The sequence below is a fragment of the Sus scrofa genome, chromosome 8 (genome assembly GCF_000003025.6).
Source record: "Sus scrofa isolate TJ Tabasco breed Duroc chromosome 8, Sscrofa11.1, whole genome shotgun sequence".
NCBI lineage: Eukaryota > Metazoa > Chordata > Mammalia > Artiodactyla > Suidae > Sus > Sus scrofa.
In genome coordinates this window covers 55,237,007-55,257,407 of record NC_010450.4, presented here as the reverse complement: position 1 = coordinate 55,257,407, position 20,401 = coordinate 55,237,007, and the positions used below count along the sequence as shown (strand labels likewise).

Here is a 20,401-nt window from a genome sequence, read left to right as displayed (position 1 = left end):
ATTCCACTAACAATTTGGCACAAGTTACAATACTGGAGTTCCTATTGAGGCTTGGCAGTAACAAACCTGACTAGTATCCATGAGGATGCGGGTTTGATTCCTGGCCTTACTCAATGGGCTAAGGATCCAGTGTTGCCCTGAGCTGTGATGCAGATGGCAGACGCGGCTTGGATCTGGCATTGCTGTGGCAGCTGCAGCTCTGATTACCCCTAGCCTGGGAACTTCCATATGCCACAAGTGCGGCCCTAAAAAAAAAAAAAAGAAAGAAAGAAAGAAAGAAAAAGTTATAATACTATGTGATAAAGTCAACAAATATTCAGTGCCAACCATATTCAGCCTGCCCCAGCTACAGCAGGGACAAAATCACTCTCTAGTCGCATGGAGTCTACATCCTGCGGGGAAGACAAAACGACTCTCTACCATGATGAGCAGTTAAGGGAACACGTAGCAGGTTGGACAGAGGCCTGCGAGCCACAGAGCTAACTGAGCATAAGGTCGAGGAGAAAGGGACTGGACAGGTGACAGAACAGCAATGCAGGAGTGTAAAATCACTGTGGAAAATGTCTGCCGGTTTCTTAGAAAGTAAAACTTATTTCTACCCTACAGCTCTGAACTATAAACTTAGAGCATGAATATTCTAGAGGCCAAACTAAAGACCACAAAGTACTTTTTTTGCTTTTTAGGGCCCCACCCACAGGATATAGAGGTTCCCAGGCTAGGTGTCGAATCAGAGCTGTAGCTGCTGGCGTACACCTCAGCTACAGCAATGCAGGATCCAGCAACACCAGATCCTTAACCCACTAAGTAAGGCCAGGGATTGAACCTGAATCCTCACGGATACTAGTCAGGTTCATTAACCACTGAGCCATGAAGGGAACTCCCTACAAAGCATCTTTCGTCCATCTTCTCCTTTCCACCATCATTGCCTGCCGACTTACTGCAAAAGCTACCTAAGTGAGTGCCCTGCTCTAGTCTCAGGTGACAGTAATAGAACTTAAGTGGAAAAGAACAAAAATCACAAAGAATCTTCCGGTTAAAGTAACATGTAAAAGCTAATAGTTATGGCCAACCACATTACAGGACTATTACAAATATAAAAGTAATAGAGACCAGGGACTAGCATAATAAGTCAACGAGATTTCAATTAAAAAAAAAAAAAAAAGGGAGTTCCCATCGTGGCACAGTGGAAAAGAATCCAACTGGGAAACATACCGTTGTGGGATTGAGCTCTGGCCTTGCTCAGTGGGTTAAGGATCCAGTGTTGCTGTGGCCGTGGTGTAGGCCAGCAGCTGTAGCTCCGATTAGACCTCCATATGTCGTGAGTGTGGCCCAAAAAAGACAAAAGACAAAAAAAAAAAGAAAAAAAAAAGACCAGCGAGGAAAGCAGACTTGCTATAGCTGTATCAGGAAACGGAGTCAAGACTGTGCTTTTGTTCACAGAAACCCTCAGAGACATTCACTCTGAACAGCACGGTGTCTACAGGGACCCTGGCACTTCCCGGGGAGGAGGCCCTGAACTGCTGATAGAGGACCAGAACCTAAGAAGAACAAAGAAGCTTCAGACGACTTAAGAACTTTCAAAAAACTACCGATTTCTTCACTGAAGCATGAGGTTCAACCAGAAACCGGATAAATGGGATCAACGATCACACCGATTAGAACTGTGTTTCCATCTTTACCTGAAAAGTTTTTCTACCAAAGGTAAACACTCCACAGTCAGAGCCTGACGGTACCCCAGCTGGTCCAGTCTTTTCCTAATATTAATATACTTTCTTTCTGCAGCTGTAGTCATCTTGGCCTCCACACTAGCTTTATTCACTTCCAAAAATTAAAGTCCTAAAAGACAAGAGTGAAACATCATTCTGTTATCAGCTATTATTATTGTTTCATGCTAAGAAGAAAAGATTCTTTTCATATGAAGCAATTATTTTTTGTTTCTTTTCAGGTAGGCAACCTTCTAGAATACTTAGATTGATTTAAATCCAATGTTTATGACATTCATGCTATTCATTAAAATAAGTATTTCCTTATAAACCTATATGTAAAAGCTAAAACAACAAGGCTTCTAGAAGGGAAAAAATTACCATTTTCCAAGCCTGGGATAGGCAGAGAATACTTAGATAAGCCTCTTTAACAGCATTAAATATAAAAGAAAAACCTGATAAACTGGACTTCTTCAATTTAAAAATGCTCATCAAAATATACCCTTTTGTTTCACAAACAAAAACAAAATAGTAGAAAAATATGTATAATATCTAACAAGGGAATACAGGAAAGAATGCTTATAATTCAATAACAGGAGTTCCTGTTGTGTTGCAGCAGAAACAAATCTGACTAGGAACCATGAGGTTGAGGTTCAATCCCTGGCCTCGCTCAGTGGGTTAAGGATCCGGTGTTGCTGTGAGCTGTGGTGTAGGTTGCAGATGTGGTTCGGATCTGGCATAGGCCAACAGCAACAGCTCCGATTGACCCCTAGCCTGGGAACCTCCATATGCCTCGGATGTGGCCCTAAAAGGACAAAAGACAAAAATAAATAAATAAATAATTCAATAATAAAGACAACCCTGTAAGAAAATGGACTAAGATTTGTAAAAGATACCTGAATGGGGATAATCACATGAAAAGGTGCTTAACACCATTAGACAGAGGGAACTACCACGATGACATGGACTTCTGCCCTCGCCAGAATGGCTAAAGTTAAAGGTACAATACCAACTGCTGCCAAGGATCTGGAGCAACTGGAACCTTCACATTGCTGACAGGAGTGTAAAATCACTGTGGGAAAAGCCTGGCTGTCACTTATAAAGCTAAACATACTTCTATTCTATGACTCTGTAATTCTATTTTGAAATATTTACTCAAGGAAAGGAAAATAATTACAAACTCTTAAAGAATATTCACAGCAGTTTTATTCATAATAGCCCCAAACTGGAAACAATGTATTTACTCATCTGGAGCAGAAGGATAAATAAACTATATTTATACAATGTAATATCACTCAAGAATAAAAGGGAAGGAACTATGACACATGTCAAACCCGTGGATGATTGAAAAAAAATTGAACAATAGAAACCACATACATAAACTGTATGATTCCATTTATATGAAACTCATGAACAGGCAAATTAAACTACGTGCACAGCAGTTAAGATGGCGTTTGCCTAGGGCTGTGGGGATCCTGACTGGAAGGGCTATGAGGGAACTTTCTGGGCAATGAGAAGGTTATGTGGATGGAGACAGGGATTGCACCTCTGCATATTATTTAGCAAAGCTTTTCAAATAGCACACTTAGGATCTGGGCATTTCACCCTGTTAATTTCACTTAGACGGGGGGGAAAAAAAAAAAAAAGGAGTTCCTGTCGTGGCGCAGTGGTTAACAAATCCGACTAGGAACCATGAGGTTGCGGGTTTGGTCCCTAACCTTGCTCAATGGGTTAATGATCCGGCGTTGCCGTGAGCTGTGGTGTAGGTTGCAGACACGGCTTGGATCCCGTGTTGCTGTGGCTCTGGCGTAGGCTGGCGGCTATAGCTCCAATTTGACCCCTAGCCTGGGAATCTCCATATGCCGAGGCAGCGGCCCAAGAAATGGCAAAAAGACAAAAAAAAAAAAAAAAAAAAAAGATGGAGTTCCCTAGGGGTGCAGCGGGTTGGGGATCCGGCATTGTGTTGTCACTGCCGTGGTGTGGGTGCCATCCCGGGCCCAGGAACTTCTGCATGCCGCAAGTGTGGCCAAAAAACCCCCAAAACAAAAAAAATGACACAAACAATCAAGTTTCTCTGTACATGTTTTTTTATCCTTGTCTTTATTTTTTTTGAGTGTTATTGTATCTTTGCTTTAATTCACATATAGATTTGGTATACAAATATATGTATGCATGATTTCATTTTTTTCTTTTCTTTTCTTACGGAGGTTCCCAGGCTAGGGGTCGAACTGGAGCTATAGCTGCCAGCCTACACAACAGCCACAGCAATGCTGGATCCTTAACCTGCTGAGGCCAGGGGTCGAACCTACGTCCTCATGGATGCTAGTCCTGTTTGTTAACCACTGAGCCATGACTTCTATCCTTGTCTTCTTAAATATTTATGAATATATTATCTATCCATCTGCCTAAAATGGTATTCAAAGATCACTTCTTTAGAAAAAAAAATGCTCTTTTCTAACCTCTGCCAGGTAAATACAGACCAAATACTCATAATTTTAAACCAAATAAAAACTCTGTTTTATATCTCTATTGCTCCTCACAATCTATAAAACATGAATGCATTGGAATACATGCAGCATTTGACCCTGACAGCTACCTAGGGAGAGATGAGGAAAAGCTACCTCACAAGAGTAACTTCTACAGCACAGGGACCTGCGTTTCATACCTTGTAAGAACCTATAATGGAAAAGAATCATGTATAAATATATACATATAACTGAATCACTCTGCTATACACCTGAAACTAACACAACACTGTAAATTAACTATAGTGTCATCTAAAAAATGGTTAAGGAGTTCCCGTCGTGGGGCATTGGTTAATGAATCTGACTAGGATCCATGAGGTTGCAGGTTCAATCCCTGGCCTCGCTCAGTGGGTTAATGATCCAGCGTTGCCATGAGCTGTGGTGTAGGTTGCAGACGTGGCTCAGATCCCGCATTGCTGTGGCTCTGGTGTAGGCCAGCGGCTACAGCTCCGATTTGACCTCTAGCCTGGGAACCTCCATATGCCGCAGAAGCGGCCCAAGAAATGGCAAAAAGACACACACAAAAAAAGGTCAAAAAAAAAAAAAGTAGCTTGTTCCAAACTACAGGGCCACAAAGTGGGTGGGCGTCAGGTCCCAGTCTGGATCAGCACTCTGGCTTCTGCGCTGTGCCCTCAGCTTACATCACCGTGGAGTGAGTACCTCTCTTCCACAACTTCTTCTGACAAACCCTTCCTTCTTATCCTCTGCTAACCTTTCTCTGAATAAGGAGGCTGGCACTCCATACTAGTAGCTACCTCCTAGGTTCCTTCTATAAGAGGGACCTGACTGAGGCAGGGTGTTCCAGAGAAACTCCTGGAGACATGAGAAATGCAAACCCAGAATTATCAAGTGCCCATCCTGGCTCAGTGGAAATGAATCTGACTAGTACCCATGAGGACGCAGGTTTGATCCCTGGCCTCGCTCATTGGATTAAGGATCCATCGGAGTTCCCGTCTTAGCGCAGTGGTTAACGAATTCGACTAGGAACCATGAAGCTGTGGGTTCAATCCCTGACCTTGCTCAGTGGGTTAAGGATCCAGTGTTGCCCTGAGCTGTGGTGTAGATCGCAGATGCGGCTGGGATCCTGCGTTTCTGTGGCTCTGGCGTAGGCTGGCGAATACAGCTCCGATTGAACCCCTAGCCTGGGAACCTCCATATGCCGCAGCAAGTGGCCCTAGAAAAGGCAAAAAGACAAAAAAAAGGATCCATCGTTGCCTGAGCTGTGGTGCACGTCACAGACAGGGATTGGATCCTGCATTGCTGTGGCTGTGGTGCAGACAGGCAGCTGTGGCTCCAATTTGACGCCTAGCCTGGGAACTTCCACATTCAAGGGGTGCGGCCCTAAAAAGCAAGAGAATAAAAATAAAAAAACCCAGAACCAGCAGGACCTCGCCATCCAAACATTTCTCCTTGTCTGGCACCGACTTTGGTTACCCAGAAATACTACCTGCTCACATCCTTCTAAGATAGAGAAGCAGGAGTACGAATCAAAACACTCATCAACACACAAGAGAGATGAAAGATTAAAATCCTTCCAAGAAGGACAAAAAGCTGGTACCAACGTTCCCCACCCCCGCTCCAGGAGCGTCTGTACTCAGCTCCCTGCAGGACAACAGGCGCGGAGGCTCGGCGCTCCACGCGCGCTCACCACCACCCGGAGCCAGCGCGGCGCGTTTTCCCAGAGGCCCGGGACGTGTCTACGCCCAGGCCCGAACCGAACCGGGTCCTTCCCTGAGAGCCGCAAACGGGCGGAGGTCGCCGCCAAGGCTCGGCCTGCGCTCGGGCCTGTCTGCGTTTACCAAGCGCCGAGGGACCAGCTGGGAAGAGGGCGCTCCCACCTCGAGCAACCGGCCAGCAGCAGCGGCTGCGCGGGGCCGGTGGAGGCTGCCGCGAGCGCAGCGGCGGAGCCAGGTCCGCAGCCCGAACCCGCTCCCCGCACGGCTCCCGCCAGCGGGCGGCCGCGGCGCCAGAGTCCCCGCCCGGGCCCCACTTCCTCCCCCACCGCGCCGCCCGCCCGGTCCGTGCTCACCCGCCGCCCCGGCTGCCGCTCCCTCCGCTCGCGGTCGCATCCCCTGCGCCTGCCTCGCTCGCTGGCTTCCGCCGCCGCGGACACCGGCTCCGGCGCTGGGACAGTTTGAAAATGGCACGGACGGACTATCGCGACCGGCGCGGAGTAGGCGCAGCGGTTGCCTCGGTAACGGGAGCGGAAGACGGGTCGCCGCGCGCGGCGGGGACGCGCCCGATTCTGATGGCGGCGCCGGGCCCAGGCCCGGAAACGAACGGGCCTGGAAGGTGCGGCGCTGCGGCGCCTTCTGGCGGCGGGAGCCGGAACCACCGCGGCGGCCGTCGTCCAGGCTGCGCCTGTCGTTGCCTTGAACTTCCTTGACCTTCGGGGCGCTGGGTTAGAGCCTGTGCAGCCCTGGTCCCTGCAGCCGGTTAGCCTTCACCCTCCGGGGACGCCTGCTCCCCACGTGAACTCAGCCGAAGTACCCGGTTGTCTGTGCAACTTTCCCTGACAACCACCCAACGCAGTTAACTAACTTTGCTCCCGCACCCCCGGCCTCTTACAGATGTCCAGATCCCAATATTATACTCATCCCGTTATGATGAGCATAACATCATTGCGTTTGAGTTCTTGAGTTAGAGCTCCTCTGTCAAACGTCATTGTCTTTGTATGTTTACCTCTGCCGCCCCCTACTGCGCATTCCTGGAGTCAGTTTATTTCACTCAGCTGTTTCTCTAGCACCAACCGCAAGAAACATTCGAGAATGGAATCAAATGTAAATCAACTGGCTATAGAGAACCTGTTCACATTGAGAAAATGCATGGTCGGATATTGGAATTCCATTTGTCGCGTGGAAACTTCTAGATGATCAGAGAGGCGTTCATCGCCTCCTGTTTACTCTTCTCCCAAGCAGGGCATCCATTTTGAAGATGCACTTAATCCTTGTGTATATATATCTCACCTAATTGCTCTGTGGGCCGTGAATAACTTTGTACGCATTCATATATCGCTTTAACCGTTTCCGCAGGGAGCCCTGTCCCTCTTCCCACATCCTTCAATAAGCTGTTTTATGGAATTTCTAGGAGGCAATGAGGCTCCGTGGATGGCTTTTGTAGTCTTGAACACGTACAGTTAAAGACTTTTTTGTTGCCTAGCAACAAATATCTTTTTTGAAAATAGGGAGCCATAAATAAATATCATAGCAAATGACTATGCAACAGTCACCCAGTCCAGAAGACTCTTTGGCTTCCCTTTGTCCCAAACACATAGCCATTAGAAAATACAAAAACTAAAATCAAAGAAATTTAAAAGATGAGTGGGACACTGAAGTTGCAGTCCAGTTTTGCTCCAGATGTCACGGAAGACCAGTGCAGGCGCACTGCTGGGCCGCAAGGCCTGAGGTCAGGGCCCTGGTTCCTCTGGCACACAGAATTATTGCTGCTCAGCACTCAGGTCCTGGCTTTGAGCGAGAGGGTGGGCTGAGGAGGCAGAAAGAAAAAGAAACCAAGCCTCATCTGGGCTCTCTAGGTCCCCCACATCACCCTGAGACAGGAGCCCTGATTGTGGAGCAGACCTGATGGGACCACCATCAAAACTGATAAGCCGAAGGAGGGGGAGCCAGATGCAAAGGGAAAAGAAAAAACTTTGCACTGACAATGAGCTTGCAAACCCTAAACAGTGAGGAAATCTAATGCAAAGATAGCCAACAAAATAAAACATCTGAACAAGGACTCTCTCCAGAAGAAAAGAGTCTGAGGAAGGCTTTAGAATGAATATGTGTAAGGTGATCCAGATCAAAGTTTCTCAACCTTTGTACTTCTGACATTTGGGACTGAATAATTCCTTGGTTTAGAGGGCCTGTCCTCTGTATTGTAGAATGATGAGTAGCATTCCTGGCTTCTACCCACTAGATGCCAGTAGCATCCCTCAAGCTGTGACAACCAAAAATCTTTCCAGGCATTGCCAACTGTCCCTAGGGAGGCAGAATCATTCCTGATTGAGAGCCACTAGTTTAGACAGATGGAAGGAATAACTGCCATCAGAAAGAACAATAATTTAACTCCTTCGGGTTATCAGTTTTGATGGGTGTGTAGGAAAGGGAACCAATAAAAAAATTTGGAAATTAACAGTACAGTCATCGGAGTTCCCGTCGTGGCGCAGTGGTTAACGAATCCGACTAGGAACCATGAGGTTGCGGGTTCGGTCCCTGCCCTTGCTCAGTGGGTTAAGGATCCGGCGTTGCCGTGAGCTGTGGTGTAGGTTGCAGACGCGGCTAGGATCCCGCGTTGCTGTGGCTCTGGCGTAGGCTGGCAGCTACAGCTCCAATTCGGCCCCTAGCCTGGGAACCTCCATATGCTGCGGGAGCGGCCCAAAGAAATAGCAAAAAGACAAAAAAAAAAAAAAGAAAAACAACCAAAAAAACCCCCAAAAAATAGTACAGTCATCAAAAATTCTTATAATTATTAACTGGGATAAACTGTAGAGTAGACACAATTAAAAGAATTAGGCAGTTTACCTAACTAGAACCCAATGCAGACAAAGGACTAAAATATATTTAGAAAGACAGACATTAGCTTGGGAGTCTGGAAGGAGGCAGCAGAGGAGGCAGCATCTATCACTCGAAGAGTCTTGGAAGATGTCCATACCCACACTTTTCTGGAACCTGTAAACTCCTGTTACATTACATGGCAAGAGAGACTTGGCAGATGTAATCAAGGTTGTTAAAGACGTCAAAATAGGGAGAGTGGTCTCAATTTTGCAGGGGGCCCCAATGCATTTGCCCAAACCCTTAAAAGTAGAGAAGTGTGAAGCAGGACTTGAGGGCCATTGGGGTTTGAGGATGGGGTGCAGTGTGACGAGGAAGCAGGCCTCTTGGAAGAGCTGAGTGGGGGTTGACAGCAAGCAGGGAATTGGGGCCTCCACCCTCCAGCAGTGGGGAACCGAATTCCTGCCAACAAGCCCAGTGGGTGGGGAAGCAGATTTCTTCTCTAGCCCAAGCCCCAGATCAAAGCCCAGGCTGCTGCCACCCTGATTTTGGCAGCAGAGCCCACCCAGACTTCTGCCCTACAGACCCATGAGATAATAAACGTGTGATGTCTTAAATGGCAAAGCTTTTGTTGACTAGTTACAGTAGGCGTAGAAAATCTCATTCATCAGAGAAGCAATACTTGAAGAAATACAATTACTAATTAGTAATTAGAGAAAAACCCCCTTGTGGTCCAGAGACAAGGCTAAGAAACAGGACATTAGTGAAAGGGAAAGGGACCCTGAGACTAGCAGAGAAATCACAGTTCTTAGGATCATGCCATGGAGGCACACTGTTTCACTCTACCAGTAAATGTCCAAGTATCCGGTCTGTTACACTCTCCTCTCTCTGCTACTTCGAGAATTGTTTGCTGTATGGTTTGATCAATCTTGCAGCAGACTACTCCTTCTGAATAAACAAGTATAGGAATGAATTTTTATGAGCACAAGTTAGATGTAGTCCATTTACAGCTATAGTTAAAGTCATCTTGGCTTAAAAATCAGAGTACAGTTAAAATGAGCAAATTTTAATGCAAACCACTTCGAGATTTTTTTTTTTTTCAAAATAAATTTAGAGCCTACAAACTTTCCTATGAAAGCATGTGGTGCTCTGGATTAAATGTTGGATTATGCTGCTACTTAGAAATCCTTTTAGAAAGTTTTCTTTCCCTAAGTGCTATAATATTGACTGGTCAATCTGACCTCTAAGCAGTTTCAGAGAATCGATATTGGCTTAGTCCCAGATTGGCAAAGTCTGGGGGGTAAAATAAGAGCTGTTGGTCCAGAAAAGACACCTAGAGATAAAGGGCTCTTTAAAGTATAGCAAATGCAAGACACATTAAATTCTAAAGGAACAACGTAAAATCACCTACAAAAGAAAAAGGGTCATGATTGTGCATTAAAAATTAAACAGAAACCTCTAATGATTAATAATAACACAGAGATAACCATGAAAGAAATTAAATCCAAACCCCTAAAATTTCAAATAATTGCACCTTCTCTATGGTCTGTACACTTTTTTTTTTTTTTTTTTTTTTTTTACATATTACTATTGACACACACGTCATTCCATGACTTCCATTTTCCTTTGATGCCTCAGGTGACAACCCTCCTGTGATCATCACTGCCTCCTATCACAATGTACCAAGAAGGAAGAAGATACTGGGGGCAAAGCCTCTGCAGATGTAATGACCCTCTAATTTTATCAGGGTAGAATATCTTTTCTAGAATCTTATAACAGATTTTCTCTTTTTTATTTTTTTTTAATTTTTTTTGTCTTTTTGCCTTTTCTAGGACCACTCCCACGGGATATGGAGGTTCCCAGGCTAGGGGTCGAATCGGAGCTGCAGCCGCCAGCTTATGCCACGGCAACGCAGGATCTGAGCCACGTCTGCAACCTATACCACAGCTCACGGCAACACTGGATCCTTAACCCACTGAGCAAGGCCAGGGACTGAACCCGAAACCTCATGGCTTCTAGTCAGATTCGTTAACCACTGTGCCACATGGGAACGCCAACAGATTTTCTCTTAACATGTCACTGCAGAGCTGGGTCACACGGACACACACTCCTAGACAAAATATAGGCAATGGAGAACTGCACTGTCGGGGGCAACCTTGCTGCCCCCTATAATCGCCTGAGTTTATAAAACCTGGGCCCCACCTTCCCAGATTCTTATTTCCACGGCTGGGTGCGGTTGAAATGTCAGTATTTTTAAACATTTTCTGAACAATTGTAATATGCAGCAGGTTGAAACCCAGTGGTGTTCTACACCACTGCTCACAGCAACACCAGATCCTTAACCCACTGAGCAAGGCCAGGGATCGAACCCGCAACCTCATGGTTCCTAGTCAGATCTGCTAACCACTGCGCCACGATGGGAACTCCAAAAAATTTTGATTTTTTTGAAAATCTCTTTATTTCAGATTCATAGCTATAGTCACATAATCCTCAAAATCCATGTTTACAAGTGATCCAGGTTTACATCACAAGATCCCTATGCATACGCACATTAGGCAAAGGGAAAAAATTCTATATGTATTTTAGTAGTTGCATGGTTTCCAAGTGATGCTGCACTAGTGAAAACTGAAGAACACCCAATGCATTCGACAAAGGATAACCACTCTCAAATACAAGAAGCAAGGCATTAAAGGAAGGTTTCTGGTTTAGGCATAGAAAAATGCTAAAGGCATTTATGCTGACATAAATGCTTTAAGTTAGTACACAACCTATTGGGCAAATAAAACTACTACATAGGTTGGTACTTTCATTCCTGAATATTTGTGGTATGATATTCTCCATTTACGACACTTAAGTAACACATAAAATTTCAAGTCTGGGTTCTCAAAATAGTTGCTTGATATTTCTGAATAGTGTCTGGTGTACGCAGGGTGCCTTTTTCATTTATCTTTCTTCTTTTATGAGGGCTAGTGGGACTGTGCAATGCTAGAGCAATAATCCAGAATGTCCTGAATGGTGAATTCCATTGTAACACCAGATCCGGGGTAACAGCGCGCTATCAAACCTTCAAAATGCTTGTACTGGCGGATAAATTCGTCCTGCATGGAGTGCCACACGACCTGAAATAAAAATGAGGATGAAAGCTGCTCAACTGCAAATGGAAATAATATATAGTCCAGTATGTTGAAAAAAAAAGTCAAGACATATTCTAAGAAATTAGGACAGCATAATAGTTAAGAACACACATCTGGAGCTAGAATCCTGGCTCCTGCACCTGCCAGATGTGTGACCTGAGATGCTACATCACTGCTCTGTGGCTCCAGCTCCCTATCTGTAAGCCACGGTGATGAAGGTAATACCTTCCTCACAAGTTCTCCACGAGGGTTAAATGCGTGAATGTGTGTAAAGCACTCAGAACAGAGGTGACAGAGTAGCACACATGACACATCTGAGCTGTTTTCACATCCCCTCCTTACCCAACACATGTGGATATGCAACCCAGCCTGGCGACTATGTGAAATGTAGCAGTTAATGCCCAGATTCCATTTCAGATGAAAGTCTGACAATTTCTTTATCTAAAACTGATGATGCAAAACACTGCTGATGCCCTGGAGGGCACCGAAATGAGTCAGACAGATCATCTGTAGGCCAAGGAGTTGACAGACCTGAGGCACACACTGACAGCTAGCTAGTGAGCAGTGACGCTCAGGGACCCTTATTCGATATCAGCACAGCACACTGTGTGCCCCGGGTGTCACGCTGTATAAGTCACAGGCTGACCTGGTGAGGGAGGCACTGTGAACGCCGCCTGTATCTGTCAGTTGAGCAAATGCATTCTTCTATGATTTTCCTTGTAAACCCTAAATCTCCCAAGTTCTCAATTCCTAATAGTCAACTTAAAGACTATTCACTGAATCGTTTGACACTTTCTGCTTCATCTTTCAGCTCAGGGTATTTCTTCCATCTTGAATACCTCTTCTGCTACTTTATCTGCTAAGTCAGTATATGACTTTGCTTCACGAAGTCCTCCATGATGCCAGAGTCAGCATTATCCTCACGCTGCTTGGGGTCTCTAGGATGGTTTACCAACAACAGTGGCTCGGTCTGTGGTTTAGGCCTGGCTCTACAGTCCATCGGCCATGGAACCATGCTGTATTATTTCACCTCTCTGAGTTCTGATCTTCCTCAGGTGTAAAACAACGACAACAAGAGGAGTGCCTGCTGTACAGGCGAGTGTTATTTCTACTTCTCAAATAAAGAAACCGAGGCTCAGAAAGGTTAAGTAAGTTGCCCCCAGTCCTGCAGCTTTATCTGGAGCCAGATTATGAACCCATTTCCAAGCCCGACCCCCATGCTCAGAACCACTCCACTGTACCACCTGCCAGTTCAATTTCCTTTCTACCCTCAAAACAGAAACAAGACAAAAAAGCAACAAAAATACTCCACCCCAAACAAAAGAAAAACTGTGCCTCGAAACAATAAAACAAATGTAAAATAAACAGGAATAGTCACATAAACTTGTATAAATATTAATCCTTTTGGCCTCACAACTCATCGATCTGCTCTGTACATTAGGGAACTTTCCTCGTGCTAACATTAGAAAATGTCCAGCCTTTCTAGAGGACTATTACAGAAAAAAGCAATTGTGTGCGGCTGTGCATCTAGGATGGTCAGACGACCGAAGCATACCTGCAGTAGGTTCTCCTCTTCGCACAGGTGCTTATCGACCTTCTTGTAGAGGTTGTCCAGGCCTTTTTTCACCTCCTTCCCAGGATACTCTCTGATAACTTTCCGGAGCTCCTGCTTGTTAAATGCAAGCTGATAGCTTACTTCCTCCTCTCTTATACCCTGTGCTACCCGAGCTTCAACACCTTCAAAGAAATGCTGCAAGGAATGAAAAGGAAGTGGCTAAGAACTGCTGTCATTGTCACGTCAATTTAAAAACAAAATCTGGTTATAAAGTAGTATCTATTCACTGTGTAAAAATCGGACAAGTGTGAAAATATAAAGGATACAACAACCGGAGTTCCTGTCGTGGCGCAGTGGTTAACAAATCTGACCAGGAACCATGAGGTTGCAGGTTTGATCCCTGGCCTTGCTCAGTGGGTTAAGGATCCAGTGTTGCCATGAGCTGTGGTGTAGGTTGCAGATGCGGCTCGGATCCTGTGTTGCTGTGGCTGGGTGTAGGCCGGTGGCTACAGCTCTGATTAGACTCCTAGCCTGGGAACCTCCATATGCCACAGGAGCGGCCCTAGAAAAGGCAAAAAGACAAAAAAAAAAAAAAAAAAAAAAAGGATACAACAACCATCAGCTATTATCATACCTCTCAGAGATAATCACTGTTAACATTTTAGGTTTCCTTTTGGTCTTTTGATGTGTGAGTACATAAATGAGATTGTAAATTTGCATGTTGTATTTCCCATTCAATATTTTATAGGTTTTTTCCAATGAAGAAAGTTTAATGGCTGCATAAATATTCCATCCAATTACTGAACTACAGTTTGTTTATTCATTCCTACAGTATTAGGTACTTAATATTTTTCACTTTTTTTCCCTTGGAGGTGGCAAAATCTACTTGTTAAAAAAAAGTTTATTATTGGAGTTCCCATCATGGTGCAGTGGAAAGGAATCTGACTAGGAACCTTGAGGTTGCGGGTTCGATCCCTGGCCTTGCTCAGTGGGTTAAGGATCCAGTGCTGCAGTGAGCTGTGGTGTAGTTAGCAGATGTGGCTCAGATCTGGCGTTGCTGTGGCTGTGGTGTAGGCTGGCAGCTGCAGCTCTGATTTGACTCCTAGCCAAGGAACCTCCATGTGCTGTGGGTGTGGCCTGAAAAAAAAAAGTCATAATACTATAAGTTTAGTTGCCATAAATAACTTTCATACATAGGTATTTACCCACATTATTGATTACTATCCAGTATAAATTTCTAGGAGTATAATTCCTGAGTAGTATAATTGTAAGAATTCTGAAGATTCTTCATATTACACAAATTGCTTCCCAGAAAAGTTCAATCAATTTTTATTTCTGTCAATAGCGTATGAGACTGTTATCTCACCATCATCAGCATTATCATAATTAAAAAAACCTTTGCCATTTTAAAAAGTGAAAGAGGTTTACCTGTCACTACATTTTACAATTCTTTGGCTATAAATGAAGTCAACCTGCTTTTCATATGCTTAGTAGTAGTACATTCCAAACCCTTGCTTATTTATATATTGGGATCTTAGTGCTTTTTTAATTGATTTTAAAAAGATCTTTTATATTAAATATACTGACTGTTGTATTGTTAGAAATATTCTTCTCAGATGTCTTCTAGTATAATTGGGTTTTCAATATGCACAGTGATTGGCAAGCCTTCATTTGAGCACAATATGATTTAATACTGACAAGTATTAAATCCCCTCTCATTATTTTTCTCTAAAATTTTCTTAGCAATTATTATTTATTTATTCCTCATTAAATTATTAATTATTTGACAGTAATTTTTTGGACAAGCCTATTCCTGGTGCTTTTAAAAATTTGTTTCTACAAAGACTTTTTTTTTTTCTTTTCCAGGGCTGTACCCACGGCATATGGAGGTTCCTAGGCTAGGGGTCTAATTGGAGCTATAGCTGCCGGCATATACCACAGCCACAGCAACGCAGGATCCAAGCCACATCTGCGACCTACACCACAGCTAACGGCAACACCGGATCCTTAACCCACTGAGTGAGGCCAGGGATTGAACCCGCAACCTCATGGTTCCTAGTTGGATTTGTTAACCATTGAGCCACGACGGGAACTCCTACAAAGACTTTTAATTCGTTATTAAAACATACAGGAAGTAGATTGTCTTTTTGATATATTTATTTTGAACCCTACCACTTTACCAGACTAAATAATTTCAACATATTATATAGAGGTAATTATAATTCTGCCTCTCCTTTCTATATTGTTATGTTTCAGGTCTTACTGCATCTGTTAGAGCTTCCATATCAATGTTAAATAATAAAAGATCTACCAATGTTTCCGCTTTAAATTTGATTTCAAAGGGCGTGTCTCTCTGTTGCAGTGAAGTATCATGTAGGCTTTAAGTCTGGGACATACCTTTTACCCTAAAGGAGTATCTTTCTGTTCTTAAGTTTTATAAGGAATTGGCTCTATATTTAATTAAATGTCTTTTAAGTATTTCTTTGAATTGCTGACAACAGATACATCATTTTTATTTGACTCTAAGTTCAAACTGAAAACCTGTAGAAGATGACTAATCATACTTTGGCTAAAAGTCAGTGAGAAGGGGCCATTTAGATTCTACTACATTGCAAAGTTCTCTAAATCATCACTTCTTACTTGTTCTGATCAGACTTGCTCTGAGGAATGACAAGAAATGAAGAGAAAAGAAAAGGTAATGAACAAACCAACTTTTGGTTTTCCTCTTATCTTGATGCGAACTAGGCACGCAGGTTAGCCATTTAAGAGGTAAGGAATGGAAGGGTCTGGTAAAATGGAAAAGCCAAAATCTAGTCCATGCCCAGCTCTGCTACCTGCCAGTGCCAACTCTGTTCTGACTTTCAGTTGCTTCACCTGTATAATGGGGTAACACCATCTAATCCCACATCATGCTCACAAGAATTAAAAGAAGTAAAGCGTGCAGAACATCTAGTAGTGTCTTGCTTGCTGGCAACTGCAGCATCTGGGTCCCTCCTTCCTCATCCGTCCACATCAGTACGTAAACAAATTCAAAATTAGTATCTACTGTGTTATTCACACACGTACACACAAGGAAAAATATACTGAATGAAAATACACCCACATTTAGCTTTTCAAGAGGTTGTCCTAAAGAGTAAATGACGTAAGACTGAAGGTGGTCTGTGTATTTTTGTTTGGCTTCTTTTTTTTCAGCTTCTAGACATGAGATTTTCAAACGAGAAAGTGTTGCAAAAATATGGTGAAAGTTTTCCATCATGACTACATCCCTGGGCGTCTTCTGGCTTTCGTTGGCCACTTTCTCCACTAAAATGAAAATGGAATAACACCATTCTGGTATGAGTATGACTGTATTTGGCTATGAAAAACTTACATGAATTCTTTCATTTGTAAGTTTAAGAAGCACATTCCTGGATTTAATAAAATAAAATATACTGTATGGAAGGATCTTCACTAAATACTAAACAAAGCTAATTAAAGAAGTAATTTTGGGAGTTCCTGCTGTGGCACAGTGGAAACGAATCCAACTAGGAATGATGAGGTTGCAGGTTCGATCCCTGGCCTCACTCAGTGGGTTAAGGATCTGGCATTGCCGTGAGCTATGGTGTAGGTTGCAGACGTGGCTCAGATCTGGTGTTGCTGTGGCTCTGGTGGCTACAGCTCCGATTCGACCCCTAGCCTGGGAACCTCCATATGCCACCAGTGCGGCATTCAAAAGCCAAAAAAAAAAAAAGAAAAAAAAATAATTTGGATGCACACTATTATAGGACAGATAAACAACAAACTCCTACTGCACAGTATGGGGAACTATTTTTAATATTCTGAAATAAACTACAATAGAAGAGAGGAAAAAAAAAAGAAATAAAACTGTGATAGTATGACCCAGTAATTCCATTTCTAATAATTGATTCTAAGGAAATTATAGAATAAGTATACAAAAATGTATGAAGGAAAACAGAAACAAACTAAAAGTCTATTTTTTTTTTCCTGTCTATTTAGGGCCACACCTGGGGCATATGGAGGATTCCAGGCCAGGGATGGAATCAGAGCTGCAGCTGCCGGCCTACACCACAGCCACGCAACACAGGATCTGAGCTGCATCTGCAACCTACACCGCAGCCCATGGCAACATTGGATCCTTAACCCACTGAGCGAGGCCAGGGATTGAGCCTTTATCCTCATGGATACTAGTTGGGTTTGCTACTACTAAGCCATGGTGGGAACTCCAAATTTATGAAATCTCTAGTTTCAGAAAACTTAAAAAAAAGACTATTGAATATGGAAGATAATAAACATATCTGTCCTCCAATGTCTGATTTACTAGAAATAATGAAAACAATCAACCAAAAAATTCTTTAGGATATAACAAAAGCTTACCGTTAACAAACACCCCTCTGATAAGTTTAGTATATGCTTTATCTAGGTCTCCACGACGCTCAGCATTTTTAAAGATCGATTCTGCAAGTCCAGCAAATTCTTCAAATTCAGCCACAAATGGAAGAATTCCTACTTTACTCTTCTTTGAGATCTTTACTTCTTCCATTTGCCTTATCTGGTTACTCTAAAGTTAGGCAGAAAGCAAGGGAGGGAAATATCCCAGCAACTTAGAAACAACATATAATTAAAAGTAAATGTATACATCATAGAGATGGGACATAATTCAGTGCCTAGAACATTTTGGACATTTACTAAAGATTAATACAAGAGGATAACTAAGAAAAACTATTTCTATAGATTGAAAAGTACATTTATTTTATTTAAGAAAATAAATTCAAGGGAAAAAAATCCAAATTATTTAAAACAAGATGCAATCAAAGTGAACTGCATGTCTTTGTTCAGAGTAAAAACAACAAAAAACATTTATATCATTTCTATAAGGTAAGTCTGCAGTTACTGCCCATTTTAAGGCAGAGCAGATACCAGAGCACACACAGAATCTCTCCAGATTATTTCTGGTTGGTGGCTATGTGGTCAAGTTTGAGAACAGTCATTCCCAAATCTCATTAGCCTAAAATGTGTTTGGTATGAGAACAGAGGAGTATGGAGTTGCATGATACAGTTTTCCAGGTAACTGTTAATTACTTATTCTAAAGTTGTTAGGCGAAGTGCTTGTGTAAGATGGAGACAAACTGCAAAAGGGATGTTTCACACAGATTCTAGACACTTGGGGTCAAAATGATCCATAGGTTCAATTAGGGTTCTGTGTATTTCTCAGGGTAAGCTCTATTCACAGTAAGAATTAGATTGCCAAACAGTGCTGGATCATTTTCAACTCCTACCTAAAATTTCATTGTGTTGAGATTTTGGGGGTATAACTTGAAAACCATTATGGCATATGGATTAGAAAAGTTAACTGTTCTGTTATTCAATATGGCATTGGAAGTCCTAGCCACAGCAATCAGACAAGAAAATGAAATAAAAGTAACGCAAACTGGAAAGGAAGAAATAAAACTCTCACTGTTTGTAGATGACATGATACTTTCTTTACATAGAAAGTCCTAAAAGACACTTCCAAAAAACTACTATAACTAATCAATGAATTTGGCAAAGTTGCAGATAACAAAGTTAATATACAGAAATCTATTACACTTCTGTATACTAATAAGGAATTATCAGAAAGAGGAATTAAGAAAAGAATCCTGGAGTTCCTGTCGTGGCACAGTGGTTAACGAATCCGACTAGGAACCATGGGGTTGCAGGTTTGGCCCCTGCCCTTGCTCAGTGGGTTAAGGATCTGGCGTTGCCATGAGCTGTGGTGTAGGTTGCAGACGCGGCTCGGATCCCGCGTTGCAGGGGCTCTGGTGTAGGCCGGTGGCTACAGCTCCGATTCAACCCCTAGCCTGGGAACCTCCATATGCCGCGAGAGTGGCCCAAGAAATAGCAAAAAAAAGTCAAAAAAAAGTCAAAAAAAAAAAAAAAAAAAAAAAAGAAAAGAAAAGAATCCTGTCCACAATTGTAACAAAAAGAATAAAATATCTAGGAATGAAGCTAACCAAGGAAGTAGAAGACTTGTATTCTGAAAACTGTTGGTGTAAGAAATTTGAAGACAATAATAAATGTAAAAATAAACCATGCTTAAAAATTGGAAGAATTAATACTGTTAAAATGACCATACTGCCCAAGGCAATCTAAAGAGTCAGTGCAATCCCTATCAAAATACCAATGACATTTTCCACAGAACTAGAACAAATAATTCAAAAATTAGTAAGAAAACACAAAAGACCACAATAACCAAAGCAATCTGGAGAAATAATAAAGTTGCAGTTACTATGTTCCCTGATTTGAAACTATACTACAAAGCTATAATCATCAAAACAGTATGGCACTGGCACAAAAAACAAGACACAGATATCAATGGAACATAACAGAGAGCCCAGAAATAAACCCAAGCTTATATGGTTAACTAATCTATGACAAAGAAGACAAGAATATACAATGAGGAAGAGATAGTCAAATCACATTATTTTCAAAGGTTTAATAGTGCAAATCCATGTCACTATAAGTGTGAAGAATCCTGAAAAGCAAATTAAATGCAGCTAAGAAATGCACTGGATTGCGAAGTCCAGCTTGGCAGTCTTGATGTGTCAATTACCTTTTACCTGTAGCTCTAGCTCTTGCCAGGCCCTGTTCCTTGAAGAACACTTTGGGCTTGGCCACCAGAAAAAAGTACCAAAGTCAGGTGCTATCTATTCCACTTTCTGTAGTCATGTGACATTCATGTTTTTGGCTTAATACACACAGACCCATCCATTACCTTTTCCGGCACACCCTAGGTTCTGATCTTGTCCTGAGTACCAAAGTGTGTAACACTTCCTGAGCACACACAATCAACTAGACATTGTGAAAAGACATGAGTTAAAATAAGAAACAGATGACAGGCAAAAGGAACCATCTTTCTCCCTTTGGTAAATAAAGGCAGATCCTTTAAAACTTATGCAATTTAGGAGAAAATAGGAGTTTATACCTTTGCCCAGGTCAATTTTACTGGATTTCTTCA

The 20,401-nt window shown here is 42.7% G+C and overlaps 2 protein-coding genes across 19 annotated transcripts in view; both read right to left on the bottom strand.

The window, feature by feature from the left end:
• CEP135 (centrosomal protein 135) overlaps positions 1-6,506 on the bottom strand; it is a 72,495-nt gene extending 65,989 nt beyond the window's left edge. Inside the window, exons 1-2 of one of the 2 annotated variants that reach the window (XM_021101350.1) lie at positions 6,258-6,506; positions 1,680-1,836 (exon numbers count right to left, since the gene is read on the bottom strand). In XM_021101350.1, coding sequence (XP_020957009.1) covers positions 1,680-1,792 — 113 coding nt within the window. In that variant the 5' untranslated portion in view covers positions 1,793-1,836; positions 6,258-6,506. Of the gene's footprint in view, positions 1-1,679; positions 1,837-6,257 lie in introns of those variants that run through there. The other variant, XM_021101352.1, reaches the window with a different exon arrangement.
• EXOC1 (exocyst complex component 1) overlaps positions 11,152-20,401 on the bottom strand; it is a 56,891-nt gene continuing 47,641 nt past the window's right edge. For 13 of the 17 annotated variants that reach the window (XM_003356946.4, XM_021101339.1, XM_005666704.3 and 10 more), the window contains 4 exons: positions 17,782-17,965; positions 16,511-16,710; positions 13,408-13,602; positions 11,158-11,837 (listed from right to left, as the gene is read on the bottom strand). In XM_003356946.4, coding sequence (XP_003356994.1) covers positions 11,685-11,837; positions 13,408-13,602; positions 16,511-16,710; positions 17,782-17,965 — 732 coding nt within the window. In that variant the 3' untranslated portion in view covers positions 11,158-11,684. Of the gene's footprint in view, positions 13,603-16,510; positions 16,711-17,781; positions 17,966-20,401 lie in introns of all 17 variants that reach the window. The other 4 variants (XM_005666707.3, XM_005666702.3, XR_001298320.2 and 1 more) reach the window with 3 other exon arrangements.